This window comes from Tetranychus urticae, chromosome 2 (assembly GCF_039701765.1).
Source record: "Tetranychus urticae isolate SD_2017Ah chromosome 2, NJAU_TeUrti_SD_1.0, whole genome shotgun sequence".
NCBI lineage: Eukaryota > Metazoa > Arthropoda > Arachnida > Trombidiformes > Tetranychidae > Tetranychus > Tetranychus urticae.
The window spans coordinates 638,526-658,700 of NC_142959.1; the positions used below are offsets into that span (position 1 = coordinate 638,526).

A 20,175-nucleotide genomic window follows, 5' to 3' on the forward strand; every position below is an offset into this window, starting at 1 on the left:
ATTGATTGAATAATAATAATAGTAATAATTTATTTAATTTGTTTCGAAACGAAATTCCCAAACTAATTATGAATTGTACATTGAATTGAATTAGGCATGAATCAAAATTGATCATCGTAATCAGTAAATTAAACAGTTGTTGCACTTCGCTCATTAGTATTGTTACAGTAGACCCTCGATTTTTTATCAAAATCGGGCGAGGAAAATCATGACAGCTCCATCTAGCTGTATTATAAAGGGTTATGAAACTCTATGTGTTTATTAAGCACATTAAAGCTTTTTTTGTTTGTTTGATGTAGTTTTTCAGTAGATGGCTCTCTTTTGAAAAAAAACCGAGGGTGAAAAAAAATCGAGGGTCTACTGTACAAATGTTGATTGTAAGCAAAGGATTGGTCAGTAGTTGAAAACAGGTAGACATGATTAAGGAAGATGAAGGAAGAGTCTTTTAACATAGTTCAATCTTTGTTTTTGGCCTTGATCTTTTATAAATTTTATCGTTGACATTAATATTGATTAGAAAAGGTAAGCAAAGTTTTGAAAGTAGACGAACTCCGGGATGAAAAGTCCATGTTTATTTCAAGATTAACCTGGATTTTGTAGTAATTTGATACAATTTTTCAGTTATTTATATTTATTCTGTTTGTTCCTTGATTTGTTAAATTAGGCTTTATAATTATGTGTGTTTTCACCAAGATATTAAATTATTCAGGATACCATCAAGACTGCAGACTTTCCGCTATCTTGCTGAGTTTTTGTTTTCTTAAGAAAGGGATGACTGGTATTTTGATTTATCTTTTTTATTATTCAATGCCACTTGTATGAAGATTAAAATTTGACTCTCAGATGGCTTTCTGAAAAGTATGAAAGGAGATAACGAAGGATGATGGAAGCGAAAAACGCCAATAATATGAGTTTATGTTATTCGTATGAAATGTGTTGAATTGATCATCAAAGAGCGTAATTGTTGGATGGCATATCGACACCGGGAGTACTGGCTGGTGAATTGCTTGAACTCGTATGATGAGAATGTCCATGTCCATGAAGGTTACATTTCTCAATTGCCGTGGCAAAGTCATTTAAAAGGTTTGTGTTGCCATAGAATCTCTCTTGTTCTTCACGTTGTCTGGCAAATTCATTCTCCAGTTTCTGTAGGGAAAAAAAGAAATAAAGATTAGTTTCAGATTAAACACTAATTAATGGCATGATATTTAGATTGTCTATTAACTTACCTGTTTACGAGGTTTTAGATTTGCATTCCAATTATTTATTTCATTGTTGTGCTCTTCTTTCAATTGTTTCACTTTAATAGTTTCATAGTTCAATAGCGATTTCCTCTTTTCATTTTGTGAATGTTCCAATTCTCTTATAGCGGCTTCAGAGGCTGCCCTTAAATCTTCTAATTGTTTTCTGTGTTTATTTTCTTGCTCTTGTTGCTGAGCTTTGTACCTCAATTTTTCGCTTTCTTGCCATTTTCGAATCCTTTCACGTTCGTCTTCGACGTTGTGCAAATTAGCACTGCTGCACCTTAAGCTTTCTCTGAACATTAATTCACGAGCTTTCATCTCAGCTCGAATGTGCTTCGGTAATTGTCTTCTTTCAACAGCTTGACGTTTTAAAAGTTGATCTTCTTGTCTTTGGCTCATTCTTTTTAGCTGTTCCAATTCCTGTAAAAAGAGAAAGAAAATTAATTAGTAAAAATTTTTGATGAAAGAATATTTCTCAGAACTGAATGTTAATAGATTTTTGTACTTACTTTTTCATGACGAGTGAAAATTTGGATTCTTTGGAGCTTTATAATGTCTTCAAGTTGTCTCTTGGCAAGTTGATGTTTATCATACATTTGACGTTCTTCAAGTTCCCAAATCGCTGCTTCTCTTCGACGGAGTAACACTTGTTTTTGTTGGAGAAAATGTTTTTCGAGATCAGCGATCGTTTTACGGAACTTTTCACTCATTCGTCTCATTGCAATATCGTGAGTTTCATTGAGCTTCTCCATGAAAAGTCGTTCTCTTTCGTTTTGATCAGAGTCCAACTCTTCTTTTCGCACTCTCCAAACGTCTTTTCTTTTCTCTTTGGGAAGTTGGTCGATTTCAGCCTTTAATAATTTGACTTCATGTTTCAAGGCTTCTTTAAATGCTTTCATCTCTCGTTCTTGATCCATCCGAATCTTTTTCGATGCAAATTTAAGATCCAATTCTTGCTGCTGTTCAGCTTTTTCAACTAAATTTTTCTGTGTTCGGTTGAGAGCTTCCAGATCAGCTTCATAACTTCGCAACAAAGTTGCCATTTCTTGAGCAAAACTCTTCTCAGCTTGTTCACGTTCCAGTTGAGCTTTGAGAGCTAAATCTTGAAATTGTTTTTGCTCCAGCTTCTGTAACATCTTCAACTCTCGCAGTTCTTGTTTCCTGTGTAAAAGAAAGAAAATAGAAAAATTAAATCAACCATAATGATTAAAGAAATCAATCTTTTAGGGAAAATTTTTGATTAGGAAAAGTGTTGGAAGAATAAGGTTCTTTTTAGTTCGGAAGGGTAAAACTTAGTCATGAACAAAAATAGTATCTATGTGAAAGAATTTCAAGAATAAAAAAACATTGCGAAAATACAAGAAAAAAGCTTATCAAAAAGTTCCAGAGATGCATGACAGAAAAAGAAATGGGAGAGTTACACATCTAATAGTAGATAAAACCTGAGAAAAGTATCCTTTCATTGGTGAAAATGAATTCAGCTTAGCAAGACAATAAAAAATTAAGAATCAGAAAGAAAAAATTTCATTAAACATACCTTCCGAGAGATCGATTGACATCAACATCAAGCAGAAAAATAATCATGATGGAAAATTGGTTGTTGAGAAAAACAAAAGTTAAAATTTTCTTCTAGACGTAAAAGCACTTGGTCAATCAAGACTGATAGTTGAAACACAAATAGTGAATGTGAAAATTTCAAAATAACTGAAATGCACAATTGAAAGAAAGAAGTCGACTGGTGAATTCAACAAACTTGACCAACTAAATCCTACAGACAGTTGATGAACATCTGTAAATGATGAAGACTTGTTTCTACTAATGAATTAACAATTGAACAAACAAGTTGAAATGTAAAATGCACAAACAAAGACAATCAATTTTCACGGAGAAGTTATTCGAGTAACATGAACAATTAAAGTGAAGCTGTTTTTGAAACTGGCCAAGTAAATATTTCGAGAGGGCGACTACCATAAGGTTTTACTTAGCTAATAGTAGAACAGGAACGAGATTAAGACGTTAATTAAGTAAATTGATTGACCCTGATTGGTTTCTAGTTTGAAGCTCCTCCTCAGCAATCAAAAGGATTAACATTTCCTTCGAAGTTCGAAAATAACCGGATTATGTTTTCGCTAATTTTTTTACTGATAATCCCCTAAGGCTGATGTTGACAAAATAAGGTCCGAGTAATAAACAGTTTTATCAACTATTAAGACAAAATTTGGTAAAATATAGATTGAAAATCATTGTAGCAATAAAGTCAAGATGTGAATCCAGGTAGAATCAGTGATTACCAATTTGCGGCTTCTACCATTTTAATACCATTATCAGATGTATTAAAGACCATTAAATAAGTTGTTAACTTTTGTCATAAAATTCTTGGAAAGCTTTAAAGTGATAGTAAATATTCAACACTTGAAAGGTGTTGAGAGTGACTGGAATATCAATTAATTTTTAGCTTAAAATAATTGACTTTCATCTTTTTTTCTGGTTAAAAGAATTACAAAGTATTGGTTTATCCTTAATAACCAAAGAAATAATTTTTGCCAAATAAGTTGGATTCATCAGAATCTCTTACTGAATCAAGATTAGGATTGGAAACATGAAAATCAATTAGAATGATGAAAATGACACATAAACACAGAAGGGGAGAAAGAATGTAAAAATAGTAAGAATAGACAATTGGATATTGAATAACTAGAAATCAATCAGAGGAGAGAATAAGCTGAATTCAATTTGAAATGAACGTCAAACAGTTGTGTTTCCATTGAATAATGCTGAGCTATAATAACTCAACGAAAAAATAATGTATAAAGCAGCAGAAGTATAGAAAGAGGAGAAAAAAAATTAACGATGCAAATGGCACAGGTAACAGTCAAAATAATGAATAATACATGAACATTCAAGATCAAATAAAAAGTAATACATAATATTCAATTTCCTTAAAAGTTATCGAGAGAAGATAAAATGGCATAAAGATAGGAAAGGAATTGAAATGAAAATTGAATATGAAATGCGAATGAGAAAGAGATGTAATACCTCAAAACATGGTCATCCCTGGGCTTATCTTCATCTCCATAAATTACTTTACTTGTTGTTGTTGTATAAGTTTCACCATCGATGACAAACTTTCTTACTCTGGTTAAAGTCTTCTTTTGGGCAGCATTGAAATTGGATTTCTTGAGATGATTTTTCATATTGGTGTTATTGTTTTCCTGTAAGAACATAACCATCATGAAATATTTAGTAAAATTGTGTATAAGTGTTGTTCAATTTTTTATGGGTACAATTAAAAATTGAGCATGAAAAAGATGAATTGAATAATAATTTATGATAATGTTCAGTTTAAGATTGAAGAAGCTAATTAAATAACGGAAAAAATATGCAATGTCAATCTTGAATTGACTAAAAAATAGGGAAGGATGATTTAAATGAAAAGATGAGGTTAGGAGAGATGAGGATGGAGAGGAAGGAAGAAAGGTATGGTGCAAAGCTTGATGGAAGGTTAGTTGAAACTTAGTTCAAGAACAGTCGCAGATCAAAGCAGTGTGAGATCGATAGAAAATGAAAGAATTTTTTTACAAAAAAAATGTGAAGTTTTTTTGGGAAAATATGCTGAGATATGAAATAAAAATGGAAATAGTTTTATGATGAGACTTGAATTTTTCATCATTACCTTTTCAGATCTTCTTTTACAATTTTGATCATCATCTGTTCCATTGCGACTTTCTTTATCACTATTTAGACTTGCAAAACTTGTACAGCTTCCGGTATTCGATGATTCCCGTTTTAACATGCGAGAATGGATATTTAACCTTGAAGGTGAATCAGTTATGGAGGAGGGTTTAGGATCATTGGTGGTTAATGTTGCTGTTGCTGATGATGACGATGAAGATGATGTAGGAACATTTTCGTGAAGACTGTTTCGTATGTTTGATGTAGTTGAACTTGAGTTAACACTTTGACGACTTATGGAAGATCTTGGAGAAACATATGAATTCCTATTATTCTCAGATTCTGAGCTTTCAGCTCCGGCTTCAGTTTCATCTCTATCAGAAACCAAATTAAGGTTAACTTTTATTCGTTTACCACTATTGGAACTGTCTGATGAAATTGTTTTAACAGAAACATGATCATCGACTTCATTATCCATTGTTGTATCACGACGTTGATGATGATTTGTTGTAAATGCGGTTACAACAGAAGTTGTCGTTGGAAGATCATGTAAGCGATCTTGATTAGAAATACCACTGAATTGGTCAGTTAAATTATCGTAATCATTTGAAATAATTATCACATCATTCTCTGGAGTTTTCTCGTCCCTAACCAAGTCTGGGGTATACCTTTTAGGCGATGAAATAACTGACGAAGAACCATTAACATTTGTTTCATTGGCTGAGTTCATTAAATCCACCAGATCTTCCAATTTATCACGATCTGATCGAGCCGCTAAATCTTTACCATAGTCAATGGATACAATTGACACATGGCTACTATCTGTAATATTTTGATCACTGTGGACGTTATCTATGATGGTACTGTGATCCGATGAGACGGTCACTTCACCAATAGCCGTATTTACATCACAATTGGCTAACGGTGATTTATCGTCGCTTCTCGGTCCATCCAACTCGAATCGAGTTACTCCTTGATCATCACTAGAGGCTAATTTACTTTCGTTTTCAAAATTTTTATTGAGTGAATGAAGATCGTGATCAAGCTCATTCTCTTTTGGACGAATGGTGACTAACTTTTCTTTAGTACCTGAAACTCGATCCTTTTCAGGTTTTTCAACATTTTTGATATTATCTTTATAAGGCAAATAAGGTGCATCTTCCTTTTTATCCTTGGCCAGGTTATCTAGATTACTATTGGTACAAGGCGGTTTTGGTGCAGGCCTCTTGTTATTAGAGTTATTATTGCAGATTGTAGATTCTTTAATTTCTTTTGAAACACTTTCACTATTTGAAGGCACTTTGTTGCATTCATTTTGCTCACTTTGAATTATTTTAGTTCTATCAAGCACATCACGTGACTTTGGTTGTGTTTGTGAAGGTGTAGTTGATGATGAAAGAGATGAGGGTGATGGTGTCGTTGTTGATGATGCTAATGTTGATGATGATGACAACGATGTTGAAGGTACAGTCGGTGGCGGAAGAGGAGGGGGCGGTGGAGGTTGTGGAGCTTTAGGTTTATTTTTCACATTATTTGGTGGGTTTGACATTTCATTTCCTGATTCTGATGTCGCAGCTTCCTTATAATCTATTCGCTTTTTGTTAGCAGCAACTCGTGATTCATCCTTTTTAGTTTGTAAATCACTCTCTAACGGATTGGTCGATGAAATCTCAGAAGATTCTTCTTCGTTATCCGTGGTAAGAACTTCTTCAACTATTTCAGCTTTGTATTCACTAATTAAATCTCGAATAGGCTTAGAATCAGTTGCTTGTGCAATAAAAGGATGTTTTAATAATTCATCAGCACTTGGACGTAAAGATGGGTCTTTAGTAAGGCATCGTTCTAGAAAATTATTAAACTCTTTAGACCAACGTTGTGGTCTGTATAATTTTGGTGGATCGGATTTTTGTATTTTGAGTAAAACTCTCATAGGAGCCATCTCATGGTTAGGAGGGTTCATTTCGGCAAACTCGATTAATGTTGCACCTAAACTCCAAATATCAGCTTTATAATCATAAGGGTTATCACGAAATGCTTCACATTTAACAACTTCGGGTGCCATCCAATAAGGTGTACCTATGAACGAATCACGTTTTTGTAAGGTATGGGTATTTTTTGCTGATACACCGAAATCGGCTAATTTAACACCTCCATCCAGAGTCAACAAAACATTTCCAGCCTTAAGGTCACGATGAATTATCTTTTTTTTATGAAGAAAAGAGAGGCCTTTGCAAATTTCATGGCACACGTAACGAATCTGTGGCTCTGTCAACGGTTTATCCAGATCAAGCATAATAGTGTCAATAGCTCCACCCTCACAGAATTCAATAAGAATCCAAAGTTTATCGTCAAAGAAAAAAGCTTCATATAGTTGAACAATATTTTCATGGCAACATTCACTGAGAATATCAATTTCCACCGTAAAGTCTTCCAATTCATCCTCTCCTTTAAGTTCACATATCTTGGCTGCCGCAAAACGTCCCGTTTGTTTGTGTTGTGCCTAAACATCATTTTGATAATTGAATAATGAGAACAAAATAAAACAATAAGCATTGATGTTAAAACAAATTTAACCTTTAAAATGGTAATGAGAGGTAAAAGAGGAATAAAAAAGTAAAAGAAAGGTAACAGGAAAGAGAAAGAGAGAGAGAAAGATAAGTAAAGAAAGGGAGGAAAAACAGACAATTGACAGAGAAGTTGTTTTCTCTCCTGTCTCTTTCATCCTCTTCATTGACAGAATATTTACTAACCTTATGAACTTTACCGAAAGCACCATCACCAAGTTCTCCGACTAGAGTCCAAAAATCCTCAGGATTTTCATTAAATCTTATATTATGGCATATCTTTTTCCTTTTCACCTCATTAACACTGCTACCTTTAAATATTTTACCAATCCTATCCAAGAAAGAAGCCATTTCTTTACTAAGTGGCTTCTGTTACCTTTGAAAGTTCCACCGTGATTAAGAAGAAACAAACAAACAATTTTGATTAACTTTAAAAACACAAAAAGAAGCCAAAAGAAGACAAACAATGTTAAACAAAAAGTCCAAACAAACTAGAACAGAAAAATATATTCATTTATTATTAATATAATATGATTAAGATGAAAAAATGTAAAAATTAGATGTAGTGTTGATGATTACAGGACTGAAGATGAATCATCATCGGCCCTATCATTGACTAACTCATTTCAATAAAGATAACTTCTCATCAACAGATGGCACTAGCTAGAAATAAACTTAACACCCACGAGATGGCAGAAAGTCTCGCCATTTTGACGTCGTATCTTAATTGCATTTGTTTCCTAAATTTGGGCAATTTCCCTGATTAATAAATTCTGTCTTTTGTGTTTTTATTTTTAAACTTCTTCAGGTGAAGTTGAAACTATGGTAGGTAACCTTCGCGCCCAGCGCGAGGCCGGAAAATTTTGTGATATTGTTCTACATGTTGGAGGAAAAAGATTTCCAGCACATCGGTCTGTTTTGGCTGCTTCCAGTCCTTATTTTGAGTCTATATTAAGACATGATAAAATAGCTAAAGAAGAAATTACAATTGGATGGGAAGATGTTGAAAGTTTCAAACTTCTTCTCGATTATATGTACTCTGGTAATGTGACCATCGATGAAAATAATGTCAATGGTTTACTCCGATTATCTACTCATTTTCTTATATCCAAATTACAAGGATTCTGTGAACAGTATTTAGAACAAACTGAATTTAACTTGAATAATGACAATGGTATTGATAATGGAGATGATAGCAATATGGATGATACTACAGAGAATAAAGTGAAAAAATCAACAACAGATGAAGAAAATGATGAAGAAGATGATGGGGGACATTCAGCAAATAAAAGCAAAAGGAGGAAAGTTAAAAGCAAATATGCGTCCGAAGAATGGATCACCGATGAAATACCCGTTTCTAAGCGTCGTTCCCCGGAGCAAACAGGTGAAGCTCGAAGAGCAGTAGCATCAATTCAATCAGGGGATGAATCACTTGCTCTCGATGACTCAAGCCAAGAGCCAAAAAAGTGGAAAGGAGGTATTAAATGTCCACACTGTATTTATGTTGGTAACACTGTGACCAGATTAGAACAACACTTGTCCAGAGTTCACGACGAAGATACAACTTATAAATGTCGCTTTTGTGATTTTAGTTGCAATTGGAATCGAGAATACTATTTACATATGAAGTGTCATTTTGAAGGACCTCCATACAAGTGTGAGGATTGTGATTACACATGCGATCGCATCCAATTTATCTTATCTCATCTTATGAGACACACAAATGAAAGGCCTTTCCATTGTAAAATGTGTCCCTTCAAATCACGGACCAAAGGAAACTTGAATGTACACATGAGGATTCACACCGGAGAAAAACCTTACAGATGTCAATTCTGCGATCGCGGTTTTGCTATGAAAAACACTTTAGATCAACATTTAGCAACTCATCGGGACGACCGTCCTTTCCTCTGTGATACCTGTGGTTTTACAACGAAATATCAATCACATTTGCTTTCGCATAAAAGAATCCACACAGGAAATGTTTTCCATTGTACCCATGAAGGATGCGAATATTTCTCCCCGCGACGATCACAACTTGCAGCTCATGAGAGAAGTCACTCTTCAATCCGATCACATATTTGCGTAACGTGTGGACGCGGTTTCATCGAAAAGAGTCATCTCATTCGCCATGAAAGAATACATCTTGAAGACAAACCATTCAAATGTGATGTTTGTAATTATGAAAGTACCCGACGAGATAAACTGAAAGAGCATGTTATAAAACATCATTCGGGTGACGCAAAAACTCCCGCTCCTTATAAACCTAGAAAAACTCGAAGGCAAAGTCAAGTTACGGTTCTTGAGGAAAACTCAGTTCCTGAATTATCTGATAGTCAGATAATTGCTACAACACCAGGGGAAGTTGAAATTGCTGCTTCAGAACAAGAAGTGGCTACAGCAAATCTCATTTATGAATATCAACCAGACGGTGAAACATCTAAAACGCTAGTTATTCAAAACATGGAAACCGAAGGAGAATCTTGTTTCTTACAGCTAGCTCCATCTTCCTAATTAATCTTATCTAATATTTACATATCTGTATTTATGTGTTTTTGATGTAATACATTTTTGAATCAATTAAACAATCGAAAAATGATGTCACCAGCTACGTACATAAGTTGCAAGCTTGTATCAATGAACGTTCATTCCAAATACTTTATTTCCTTTATTTCGTAGTAATGTATATTGATTAATTGACATGAATTAATGTATATCCGTAAATGCTTTTTTGCTGGATGTCGACTGTAATAAAAGACAACACAACTTTTGGTAACAGCATCACGGAGCGAATTCCAGAGATTTGATCAATATTTTTCCTGGATAATTCGTGTTCCAGAGAATCGGAGTAACCAGTTTGATGATTGATTACTGGGGAGAACCACAGCGCGCAGCCCTGTGCTGCATTATGTATTGACTTAGGTTAGCACAATTTAGTTTGCTGAAGAAACTGCTAGATTGGCTTGTATCTTGAGGTACTCGGTTTGTGAGTATTTAAATTTTCCGATTCAATTTGACTCACCAAGTTGATTCTGGGCAGCTCTGGGATAATCACTTTGCCTTTGGTAGTTGTTGATTCTTTAACTGGATTTACTGTACCAAATGTACGGCGCCGAGTACCATTTTCGTCTGCTTTTGCTTTACCGTCTTCTACCCGCAAATCAGCTAACTGTTTATTCAACCAGGTAATCACATTTTCATTTGTTTTTATTTGCTCTTTGCTCGATTCATATCGGGAACGTAGAACCTTCACTTCATCTTTCAAACTATCAATCTCGCTTTCTCTCTTCCTCAATTTCTCAATACAAATCTTCAAATCACTCTCCATTTTTTTTATTTTCGCATCTTTTGACTCAACAACTTCATCCTGTTTAGTAGCTACTTCACCAAGGATGCTCACTTTATAACTGGCACTCTTCAGTTGTTCGTGGAGCTTTTTGATGATTTCATTACCTTTGGCTAAATCAGCTTTTAGAAGTTTTATCTCATTCTCTTTAGTATTGATCAACTTTTCTTTTTCACTGTATACCTGTTGAAGAAGCAACTTTTCTTCTTGTGAACTTTTAGAGAATCTTTTCAGCTCCTTGATGATTTTTTCTCGTCTAGATTGTCCATTTTCCTGGATCAGCAAACCATTGACCAACAAGGGATTACTTCCTGACATGGCTGTCAACACATCATCTAGTATAGCTTTTTCACATTTTTCAAGCTCTGTCACTTTTTGCTCTAGAGTCTCAATCCTTTCTCGGGCTTCCATCAACTGTCCATTCAGCTCATAATTTTTCTTCTTTTCTTCCTCAAGTTGTTGTTGATGATGATTGACTAAATTTCTCCCCAGCAAGTTTTGAGCTTGTAATTTATCAATTAACGACGAAGAAGCTTCTTCCATTGCAATGATAAAAACGGTTCCAAATCCAACTGCTTCAAAAGTTTGGTCACCATAACAAATAGACATTGAGCACCGGTATAGATTACATCCAATTTTTGAAGTTTGCTCAAAGTAATGTTTGAATGCATCTGATTGAACACCAACCAATTCATCGTGAAGTCTTCGATAATTAACTCTGTCCATTATAATCTGTTCTTTCAAATAAAAAACTATTGACAGTAAAGAAAATGACAAAAGAAAAAAATGAGCAAAAATTTCATTTTCCCTCGCTTGTTAGTTTTGAAGTAAAGGAAAGAAGACAGGGGAAAATGGAGTTAAGAAAACACTGTACTAACATTTTTGGTTTTACTTGATTCCTCGAACAATTCGCACTAATTAACACATCAAATATTGAAAAAATGTAATTACTTACCTAATAATTATAATAATAAAGCTGATTACAGTGAACAAAAACAAGTAAAGATTGACCAAGAAGATTCGCCTTTTCTGATTGAACAAAGTGAGTCACATGAGCTGCAAAAATACCGCGCTTTTTTACAAAATCCTTAGTGGCATTTTATTTGAAATTGTAAACAAAATATTTTTGAAAATATTATTTTCACCTTTTCTCAGAATAAGCTGAATTAACTGATTTATTCTTTATCAACTCTTATATTTTCAATTATTTACCCCAACCTTTATTTATGGGTCTGATTATTATCGATGTAAAGTCGTGTTGCTATGATATCCTTAACTGTTTTGTTTTGGTAACCAGAGAGTCTAATACGATGCAAAAATGTATTTCGCCGTTTCACAAACCCATTTGATTATTATCTAATGGTAATCATAATAGTCATAAGAGTTTGTTTGAAGCTATTTTGAATGGGGATTTAATGGAAAAATGGAAATTATGGACTTTTATATCAGTAATAATGATTTATTTATATCTGATTTTTTCACTTAATTTTGTCATTTGAAAAAAACTTAGTTTGTTTAGATGAAGAAAATTTGATAAAATTGTAACTTTATCATAATTGAACCCAGAATTCAAATTGATCTAAAGATATTAAATGACATGTTAATTATGATGATCGATGGAAACTTAACAATCAGTCTTGATTTACTCAATCACAAATTAATAAATATATTAAATGATGAACAGCAAACAATTTAAATTCAAAAGTGAACAGCCAATATAACTTCGTGTATAGTTTTCCGTATGTTTTGCTCTTCATCTGGATGAGTGTGCATTAGTTGATGTAAATGAATTATGTATAAATCGACTTAATATTAACAAGATAATCAGAAAATAAGAAATAATATTTGAAAGAAAAGTGTAATTCATAACAAAACAAAATATATGAAAAAAAAGAGAGTGTGAAATAACAATAGGAAAAGGATGACAATGATGAAGAGGAAAATAATTTTATAACTTAAATTAATAAAAAAAATTGTTATCATTCATGTATACCAAAAACAGCTTTTCCGGTAGATTCTCGTAGTTTTTTGTAAATAATTGCTCTTGATAATCTGTTGAACAAATGAACAGTCAAGTCATCGATAAATTCGGCAACAGTTGAACATCAAAATGAACTCATCAATGGAAAATTATCCCTTCTCTGGTTTTGATCCAAGTGATTTAGCGACTCAATCCGCCAAGGTGAACATCTTTTAGATGCATTGAATTAAGTCATAGATGAATTGGTTCCATAAAATTGAAACTTGACAATTGATTGATTTTTCTTATTTGACTTCTATAATAATTCTAGTTAATTAATCACTATTATACGTAAATGTATAATAAGATGTGATTGGCTTAATTCGACCTAAAGGAGCTTTTAATGTCGAATTAACTTCATTCTTAAATAGTATACTTGGTTTCTCTGCCATCAGGAAAAACGAGTAAAATTGTTTTACTGCTAACCCATAAGAGTCTCGGTAATTTGGAAACATTATCAGGTACATTTGGTGGAGTATTGAAGGTTTTCACGCATTTAGTTTGAGAATTACCCAGACCAAAAAGACTTGTAGCTGTTGACCAAAATGCCAATTTACACTCATTCATTGAATAAGAAACAAGGTGTTTACCGTCATGCGAAAACGAACAACAGGTTATTGATGACGAATGAGCATTAATTAATTGTGGTTTAGGAGCTCTAAGTTCATATATTGCTAAGTTACCATTTTTTGCGCCAGCAGCTATTCGACGGGTTGCCGTGCAACAGGTAACATTGGGAAATTTAGTTATCGGAGGAAAAACTTTACCCAATTCTTTACTTTTCAGATGATTTGGATCCAAGCAGTGAAGGATAATGTCCACTGTTTCGATAATGAGATCAGAAACTTGGTTTTGACTTTTTTCAATTAAAAGTTCAATATTACGAAGTATTTCAGGTTTAGCTCGGTTAAGAGGAGATCCAGAGACTGGAACATTCATTGACTGAGCGTTTTGTTGAAGATTATTATATCTAGCCACTTCACGAGCCAAAGTAGTAATAAATGAACCCGGACGAGAAGTTGCAATTAAACCAAGAGCTTGACGAGCAGTGCGACAAGAATCAGCAGCTGGAGTCAAAGGTAAACCAAAGGATAATGTTGGTATAAGATTATCGGCATCACAACATAACTCTAGCAACGCATAAAGCACCTTTGTGACATCAAGATAAGGTTCCCAAACAATGAAACCTCTACCCAGTAAATCAATGGCAGCTCTTCGAAGTGGTGAATGTGCTGGTAATCCAGTTGAAGGTGGAGCCTCTACTAAATAAGCTAAAGCTCGTGAAGTATGACGAGCGAGATTATAATTTCCAGCACCGAAACCTTCAATTATCGGCTTCTTGTGACTTGTATCTTCATCGATAACTATCTTTTGTCCTTTGGTTGGTTCAACTCCTTCTCCATATTCAGAGCCAATTACTCCTAAAAGAATGATTGCTGTTGATTGCTTACGACGAATCTCTGAACCACTCGATGATCTTCTTTGAATTGGACTAGAACCATTCTCATTTCTATCACCTCTACCAGTACTCGCATGATCACCAACATCATCTGTTTCGTCATCTGACGAATTATATTCATCAGGTTCACCATTGTCAGGAGTCATGTTTGCTGGCGAAGATGATGAATGATTTGCTGTTCTATCAGAGCTTGGAACATTTAGATGTTTATTCATTGCAGCACCGTTTTGCTCATCAATTTGGCACAAATATGAAGCCCAATCATCAACAAGTTGTTTACGACCGCGAGGACCAATACGATGGAGTTCCGCTAAAAGCAAAGTTTGAGCTGCTTCACGAACTTTTAAGCACCTATCTTGCCATCTTTTAGCTAAAATGTCAAGGAGAGGTTTTTTAACATTTCCTGATTGTTTGGGCAGAAAAATACAATGCAAATCAGCTAGTGATTTCCAGCCTTGTCTAGCTCGTTCTTGAACATTGGCCATTACTTCAGCTTCTAAAGCTTTCATATCAGAATCAGCTTGTGAATCTGAACTTCGTGATTCGGAGCGAGATAAACGAGATAAGACTTTACGTTTTCTTTCAGAATCCGTGAAAAAGGAGGAATTATTCAAGCACATTAAAGTTCTTGCCAAAGATAATATAGTTAAAAGATGAGTAGTCGTTAAAGCCGTAGAAAGTTCCCAATGGTAACGAGCATAAAACTTTCGACCTCGATCTTCTTCAAAAGCATTCTGTGCTGGACCAGACTCTTTCACTCGAACTCTTTTAGAAGAGATAGGTGATGGGTCATGATTGAGTTCGTTGTTGACTAATGGACTAGAAACTTCAGATTTGGCATCATGTTTAGTTAAAAACGTAGGAAGATAGAGAGACATATGACCTCCTTTTGAGAGAACGCCGAAGCAAATTGGTCTAATTGGACGCAACAAGCCTAATTTACTTTCACAGACTTCATCCATAACAAGATCCAAGCCCCAACCATGAAGTAAAGACAAAAGTATTTGCGATATTTCAATATTAAGGTCAGTTTCTGAAGAGATTAGCTTATTTGCTCGTTTTTCAGTATTTTTATCAGCTCCATTTTTCATATTTTCAGCGTCGTTTGATGAACGCCGAGTGAATAAAACAGTAGCTACATTTACATCTGGTTTGAAACCCACACTTTCTGCCTTTGCTTGAATCTTTTGAGCAGCAGACTCGGCTGAATCCTTAACTTTAGACCAAAATTTGTGTGTAGATTCAGGTGATTCAACTAGTTGAAGATATCTTTGATAAGCTTTGTTGTTAGTCAATCCTCTAGCTTCAAATGTTTCAGGATCAAATTGAGTATAAGCATCAGCAAGAAGGTTAACAATAAGAGATTCCACATCGAAAGCCAATACATGACTATCTTGATCTTTTGGATTTGTTTTTAGACTTTGAATCATCAACGGATGAGAACGATTCTGAATAGCAGGGTCAATTACATCTTGTTTTTGTTGATGCTTGATAAGAGAAAGAAAAAATAAAAACAGTTATTTCTTATTCTCAATAAGATGCTTGAATCAACTTACAAGAGGACCTGCAATGTGCCTGATTCCTCTAGCCGTAGCATGCTTAATGGCTTCTAAATTTCGACTTTTCAAGCCACGGAAAAGGTGTATAGCTGGGTTAGTGAGGCGATCTTCATTGGAAGCAGCCTGGTGATCATCACAGGCACTTAAAATATCATCAGCCAGCATTCCTTGAACAACTCTATCTAAAAGGCCAGTTTCAATTTGCCAAACATAAACAGATCCATCGACACAGCCAACAACCATATAATCATCAAGAGGACGCCATTTGATAATAGAAACAGGAAACATATGACGACTTGCTAACATAATACATTTGTTTTCTTTAAGACTTAACAATGCCACTGAATGATCACTGGCAACAGAACAAATGCAACTTAGAATTCGACTCTGTGGGAACAAAAAAGGGTGGGTTATTCATAGATGTCAAGATTGTAATGTTTTGATGAGAAACAATCACTTTTCCTTTGAGCATAAATTCAATACTTACACTACAATCTTTAGGAGGGACGAGCAGTTGAGTTATTTCCCCAGCATGAACTGAGAATCGATACAAAAGCGTTCCAGCATAAAGGTCCCACAAACAAACTGAGAAATCAACTCCACCAGAGACTAGATGTTGAATTTGATACCGAGAGTCAACATGGTGTGGGTAAAGAAGACATGTAACTTTTCCGGCATGTCCACATAAAATTTGATATTGTGGCCAATTATCATTAGAAGATTGAACTTTGGAATGGAGAAGTTGCAATTTAAGAGTTTGAGTTGCGGGAACAATAATAATAGATCCATCTTCTCTACCGACAACCAGAGTTCCTTGCATTGGAAGAAAAACGCTTGCCGTTATTTTAACATCCGGATGATCACCAGAGCTCTAAATATGGAAAATGAATCAATTTTAAATGTAACAAAAATCATTTCCTTAAAATTACCAGTTGATCCATAATCCCTAATGGACGAGGTTTCATTGATTTCCATGCATCCGCTAAAGAGTATATATTGTCAGGTTCATGGGATGCAGCTTCACCCTGAGCTACACCATCTTCGAGGGTTACTCCATCAATCATTTCATCAGTGACAAACCAAGTGGCAATACGACCAAGTGAATCGCCGCGAATAAAAACTCTAGTAGATTGAGAATTTTGAGAATTCTGAGATTTAGGAATAAGATGATATTGTGTAACTGGAGGACAAAGAAGTCTCTGAATTGGGTGAGTATAAAAAAAAGAGCAAAAAATTAGAGCTGAAAGTAGCAGTAAATTTACAATTCAATGAATAAGTTTGATTAAAAATTGTTCATACTTCGTCATTCTTTATGGTTAAAATACAATATGGTTCAATGACGTGGTTTTTCTTTGATTGTTCATGAAATTCTTTACGATCAGGAATACAGCTGTAAATGCAAAGGGAGAGAAAAAGCATTAGTAAGTTAAAGTTGAATAAAATTAAAAAAATTAGATCATATAATGATTTTGTAAATGCTGTTGAAATAAACAAACAATTCAAAAATCAGGAGATGATTTTCCTTCGTTGTACAAAAAAAAGCAAAAAATTAAAGCAAAAAAATTTTCAATGAAGATGATTAAAGTGAAACAAAAAGCAATGTTAGGGGATAAACATGCAGCATTCATTAATTAGGAATTATGAGGGAATTTTGTTTTTGTTAGTGAATAAAATAAATTCAATAGTGGTGATATATGCACTGATTAGTATGTTAGTTTGTTAGTTAATGGTTAGTTGCAATAATGATATGGTTAATATTGAATTTAGTTAACACAAGCAGACTTCAATTTACCTATGAGCTTTTCCCTTTGGTGTGCTAAGTGAGGTACTTTCATTATATTATGATAGAATCAGAAAGGATGATGATGAAAATGAAGATGATGATACAGAGAGAAAAGAGAGAGAGAGAGAGAGAAAGTTGTTGGGTGAGAGAAAAAATATGGATGGAAGAGAGAGAGAATAGGTTAGAAAAATGTAAGGTTAATGATGAAACATGCTAATAATCCTTGACACTTGAGTTCCTTGAGTTCAATGGTTAAGATCAAGATGAGGTTTTCAATCTTTCTTTGGGTCTACTCTAGTGTAATACAATCCAGGTTACCAATGATATTTGTAAGGTTTATAGAAGCTGGGCAACTGTTTAATAAATATGGATCCAGAACATTGGTGGGACTTACTTTTTCGGCAACTGGTAAATATAGCCTTTACCAGCATCACTCCAAGCTAAGACTTTTTCAGCTGAAAGAAATTCTCCTCCAGCCCAGCGTTCGTTCCGTTTGTTGTCCACGGAAAATAATAATGAAAAATCATGTGCATCGTAAATCTGTTTTCATTTTGTTACATGAAGGCAAAACAAAAAAAGGGAGAAATAAGTAAACAATCAATACATCAAAGTATACAATGGATTTATCATGAGTTGGCAGGAGTAAAACGAATTAACTAGGCAGAAAGATTCTATTTAACTTTGCTGTTTAATCACTCAAAGCTCAATGATTTTTCAAGCATATCTTTGATTATTGATGATACTATTATTGGGTTATTTCATAGCGATTATAAACAACTGATATGCAAAGATTCTCGGTATTATTACACTAAGTTTAATATTTGTAACATCTACTCAAACTCGTCTAGATCAGAACATGACTTTAGAGATAGATAAGATTTATGATGACAAATAGATGATAAGATTGAAATGGAAATGTATAATACCTGATAAAATGAAAACATATTCAATCGATTAGAAGAAATATTGTTAAGGAGTATACATTTAGAGCAAAAAATACAAACCTGCCAATATTTTGCACAGACTACAAGAACAGTTGATTGATTGTAAATGTTGCAAGTTAATTTGAGTGCATTCAAAGGCTTTATCTGTTTGAACTCTTGTTCATAAATCGGCTCTGAGCTTCGAGACTCATTACCAGTTAAAATCCAAACTTTAACAAAACCAGAAACCGTAAGACCAATGACATTGTCTGTTGAAAAAAATTGGAAAAAATAGCATTAAAAATACAAGTTGATATTGAAATTTGAGATTTTCTAATAAAATAAATAAATTAAAAATTATTCACCTTGAGGTTTACCGGGGTAAACAATATCTATGGCTGAAATCCAATCTGGATTGACCCGAGACGATAAAGTAAACATGATTTGCAGTGTAATAGGATTGATGATTAAAATTTCAGCATAATAACCGTTACAAAACAACCTTGTTTCTCCGTTTCCTTGCATAAGATGAATCTATAAATGATCGCAAATTAAAAGTTAGACTTAATGGCATAAAAACGCAACAAAAAACTAACCTGAATATTTGTATGGACATATTGGAGTCTGGAACTCTCAAGACATTGTCCATCATTTAGGTCCCATAAACACATTTCACTGTAAAACCAAAGAAATTTTAAAAACAATTATTAAGTTGGTAAAAGATACAAATTGATGAAAATTCTTACCCATCTTCAGAGGAGCTAACGATGAGATTATCCTCTGGATTAACACTTCCTCCAGAAATACACATAATTCCAGATGAATGGCCAAAAAGCATAGATCGAGGTTGTATATTTTTAAGATTACCATTGAGTGCATCCCATACCAATAGTTGACCATCGTTACAACCAGTAACCAATATTTTCAGATCACGGCTTAAGTAGACACATGAAATACAATGGGTTGGTGCTCGATTTCCCCATAATGTAATGGGGATAATCAGTTGACTTGATAATCCAAGAGGCATTATGTCAAAGAGTAAAGAAGAGTTTCGCAAAAAACTGTAAACCGGTTAGTTCAATGAGAGAACCGAGAGAGTCGCCACCATATAATTTTCCCTTTAAATATTGAAAACAATTGAGTACAATTGAGTAATATTGAAAAACTATTAATCCGATTTAGCTGAAATTTAGATTTTGCAAGTTTGAAGATTGTTGTGTCTTGTTGCACAAAATTGCGAATTTATATTTAGAACAATTCGCAAGTAAATAAACATTGATATGAACAGCAAGTCACGAATTTTTCACTTTACTCTTCGCATTATGTATTTACAATAACAGTTGGTGCACTTCACACAAACAGACAGGAGTGAAGTGAAACTACCATGTAAATGTTGAAGCTCAACAGGACCAAAGTGTGATAATAGATGAGCAAAATAAGATTAACATGATGCGTAAAATAAAACAATCAAAATTTAATTCTGAGAAGAGGAAGATTAAAAAATAACAGAAATGTACTGATTCACAATTATTGTATAAAGAAACATTTGTTTACATTTTAACCAATGCAATCTGAGACTGTCAGAGACTGAGACAGATTTCATGGTTA

The 20,175-nt window shown here is 34.0% G+C and overlaps 4 protein-coding genes across 8 annotated transcripts; 1 reads left to right on the forward strand and 3 right to left on the reverse strand.

Annotated features, from left to right (window-relative positions):
* Positions 1-532: 532 nt before the first annotated feature.
* Slik (Sterile20-like kinase) lies at positions 533-8,071 on the reverse strand. Its single transcript, XM_015936654.3, has 6 exons — positions 7,667-8,071; positions 4,918-7,416; positions 4,281-4,456; positions 1,754-2,405; positions 1,230-1,664; positions 533-1,146 (listed from the first exon to the last, which is right to left on the reverse strand). The coding sequence occupies exons 1-6, from the start codon at positions 7,829-7,831 to the stop codon at positions 949-951; spliced, it is 4,125 nt and encodes a 1,374-aa protein (XP_015792140.2). The 5' UTR covers positions 7,832-8,071; the 3' UTR covers positions 533-948.
* A 231-nt stretch (positions 8,072-8,302) lies between these two features.
* LOC107368835 (uncharacterized) lies at positions 8,303-10,132 on the forward strand. Its single transcript, XM_015936723.2, has one exon. It carries the CDS (start codon positions 8,303-8,305, stop codon positions 9,989-9,991), a length of 1,689 nt encoding a protein of 562 aa, XP_015792209.1. The 3' UTR covers positions 9,992-10,132.
* On the reverse strand, positions 10,122-12,030 carry LOC107368836 (uncharacterized). 4 transcript variants are annotated; one of them, XM_015936725.3, is made up of 2 exons: positions 11,779-12,030; positions 10,122-11,575 (listed from the first exon to the last, which is right to left on the reverse strand). In XM_015936725.3, the coding sequence occupies exon 2, from the start codon at positions 11,547-11,549 to the stop codon at positions 10,431-10,433; it is 1,119 nt and encodes a 372-aa protein (XP_015792211.1). In that variant the 5' UTR covers positions 11,550-11,575; positions 11,779-12,030; the 3' UTR covers positions 10,122-10,430. The 4 variants fall into 4 exon arrangements, with proteins under 4 accessions (XP_015792211.1, XP_015792212.1, XP_015792210.1 ...); XM_015936726.3 differs by having other exon boundaries at positions 10,122-11,555; positions 11,779-11,876; XM_015936724.3 differs by having other exon boundaries at positions 11,702-11,849.
* A 373-nt stretch (positions 12,031-12,403) lies between these two features.
* Rbcn-3B (WD repeat-containing protein Rbcn-3B) lies at positions 12,404-20,120 on the reverse strand. 2 transcript variants are annotated; one of them, XM_089268181.1, is made up of 12 exons: positions 19,951-20,120; positions 19,314-19,685; positions 19,164-19,242; positions 18,933-19,101; positions 18,649-18,836; positions 18,039-18,184; positions 17,654-17,689; positions 17,161-17,251; positions 16,791-17,060; positions 16,349-16,732; positions 15,859-16,248; positions 12,404-15,789 (listed from the first exon to the last, which is right to left on the reverse strand). In XM_089268181.1, exons 2-12 carry the CDS (start codon positions 19,592-19,594, stop codon positions 13,207-13,209), a joined length of 4,617 nt encoding a protein of 1,538 aa, XP_089124307.1. In that variant the 5' UTR covers positions 19,595-19,685; positions 19,951-20,120; the 3' UTR covers positions 12,404-13,206. The 2 variants fall into 2 exon arrangements, with proteins under 2 accessions (XP_089124307.1, XP_015792137.1); XM_015936651.3 differs by lacking the exon at positions 17,654-17,689 and having other exon boundaries at positions 19,314-20,120.
* Between the last annotated feature and the right edge of the window lie 55 nt (positions 20,121-20,175).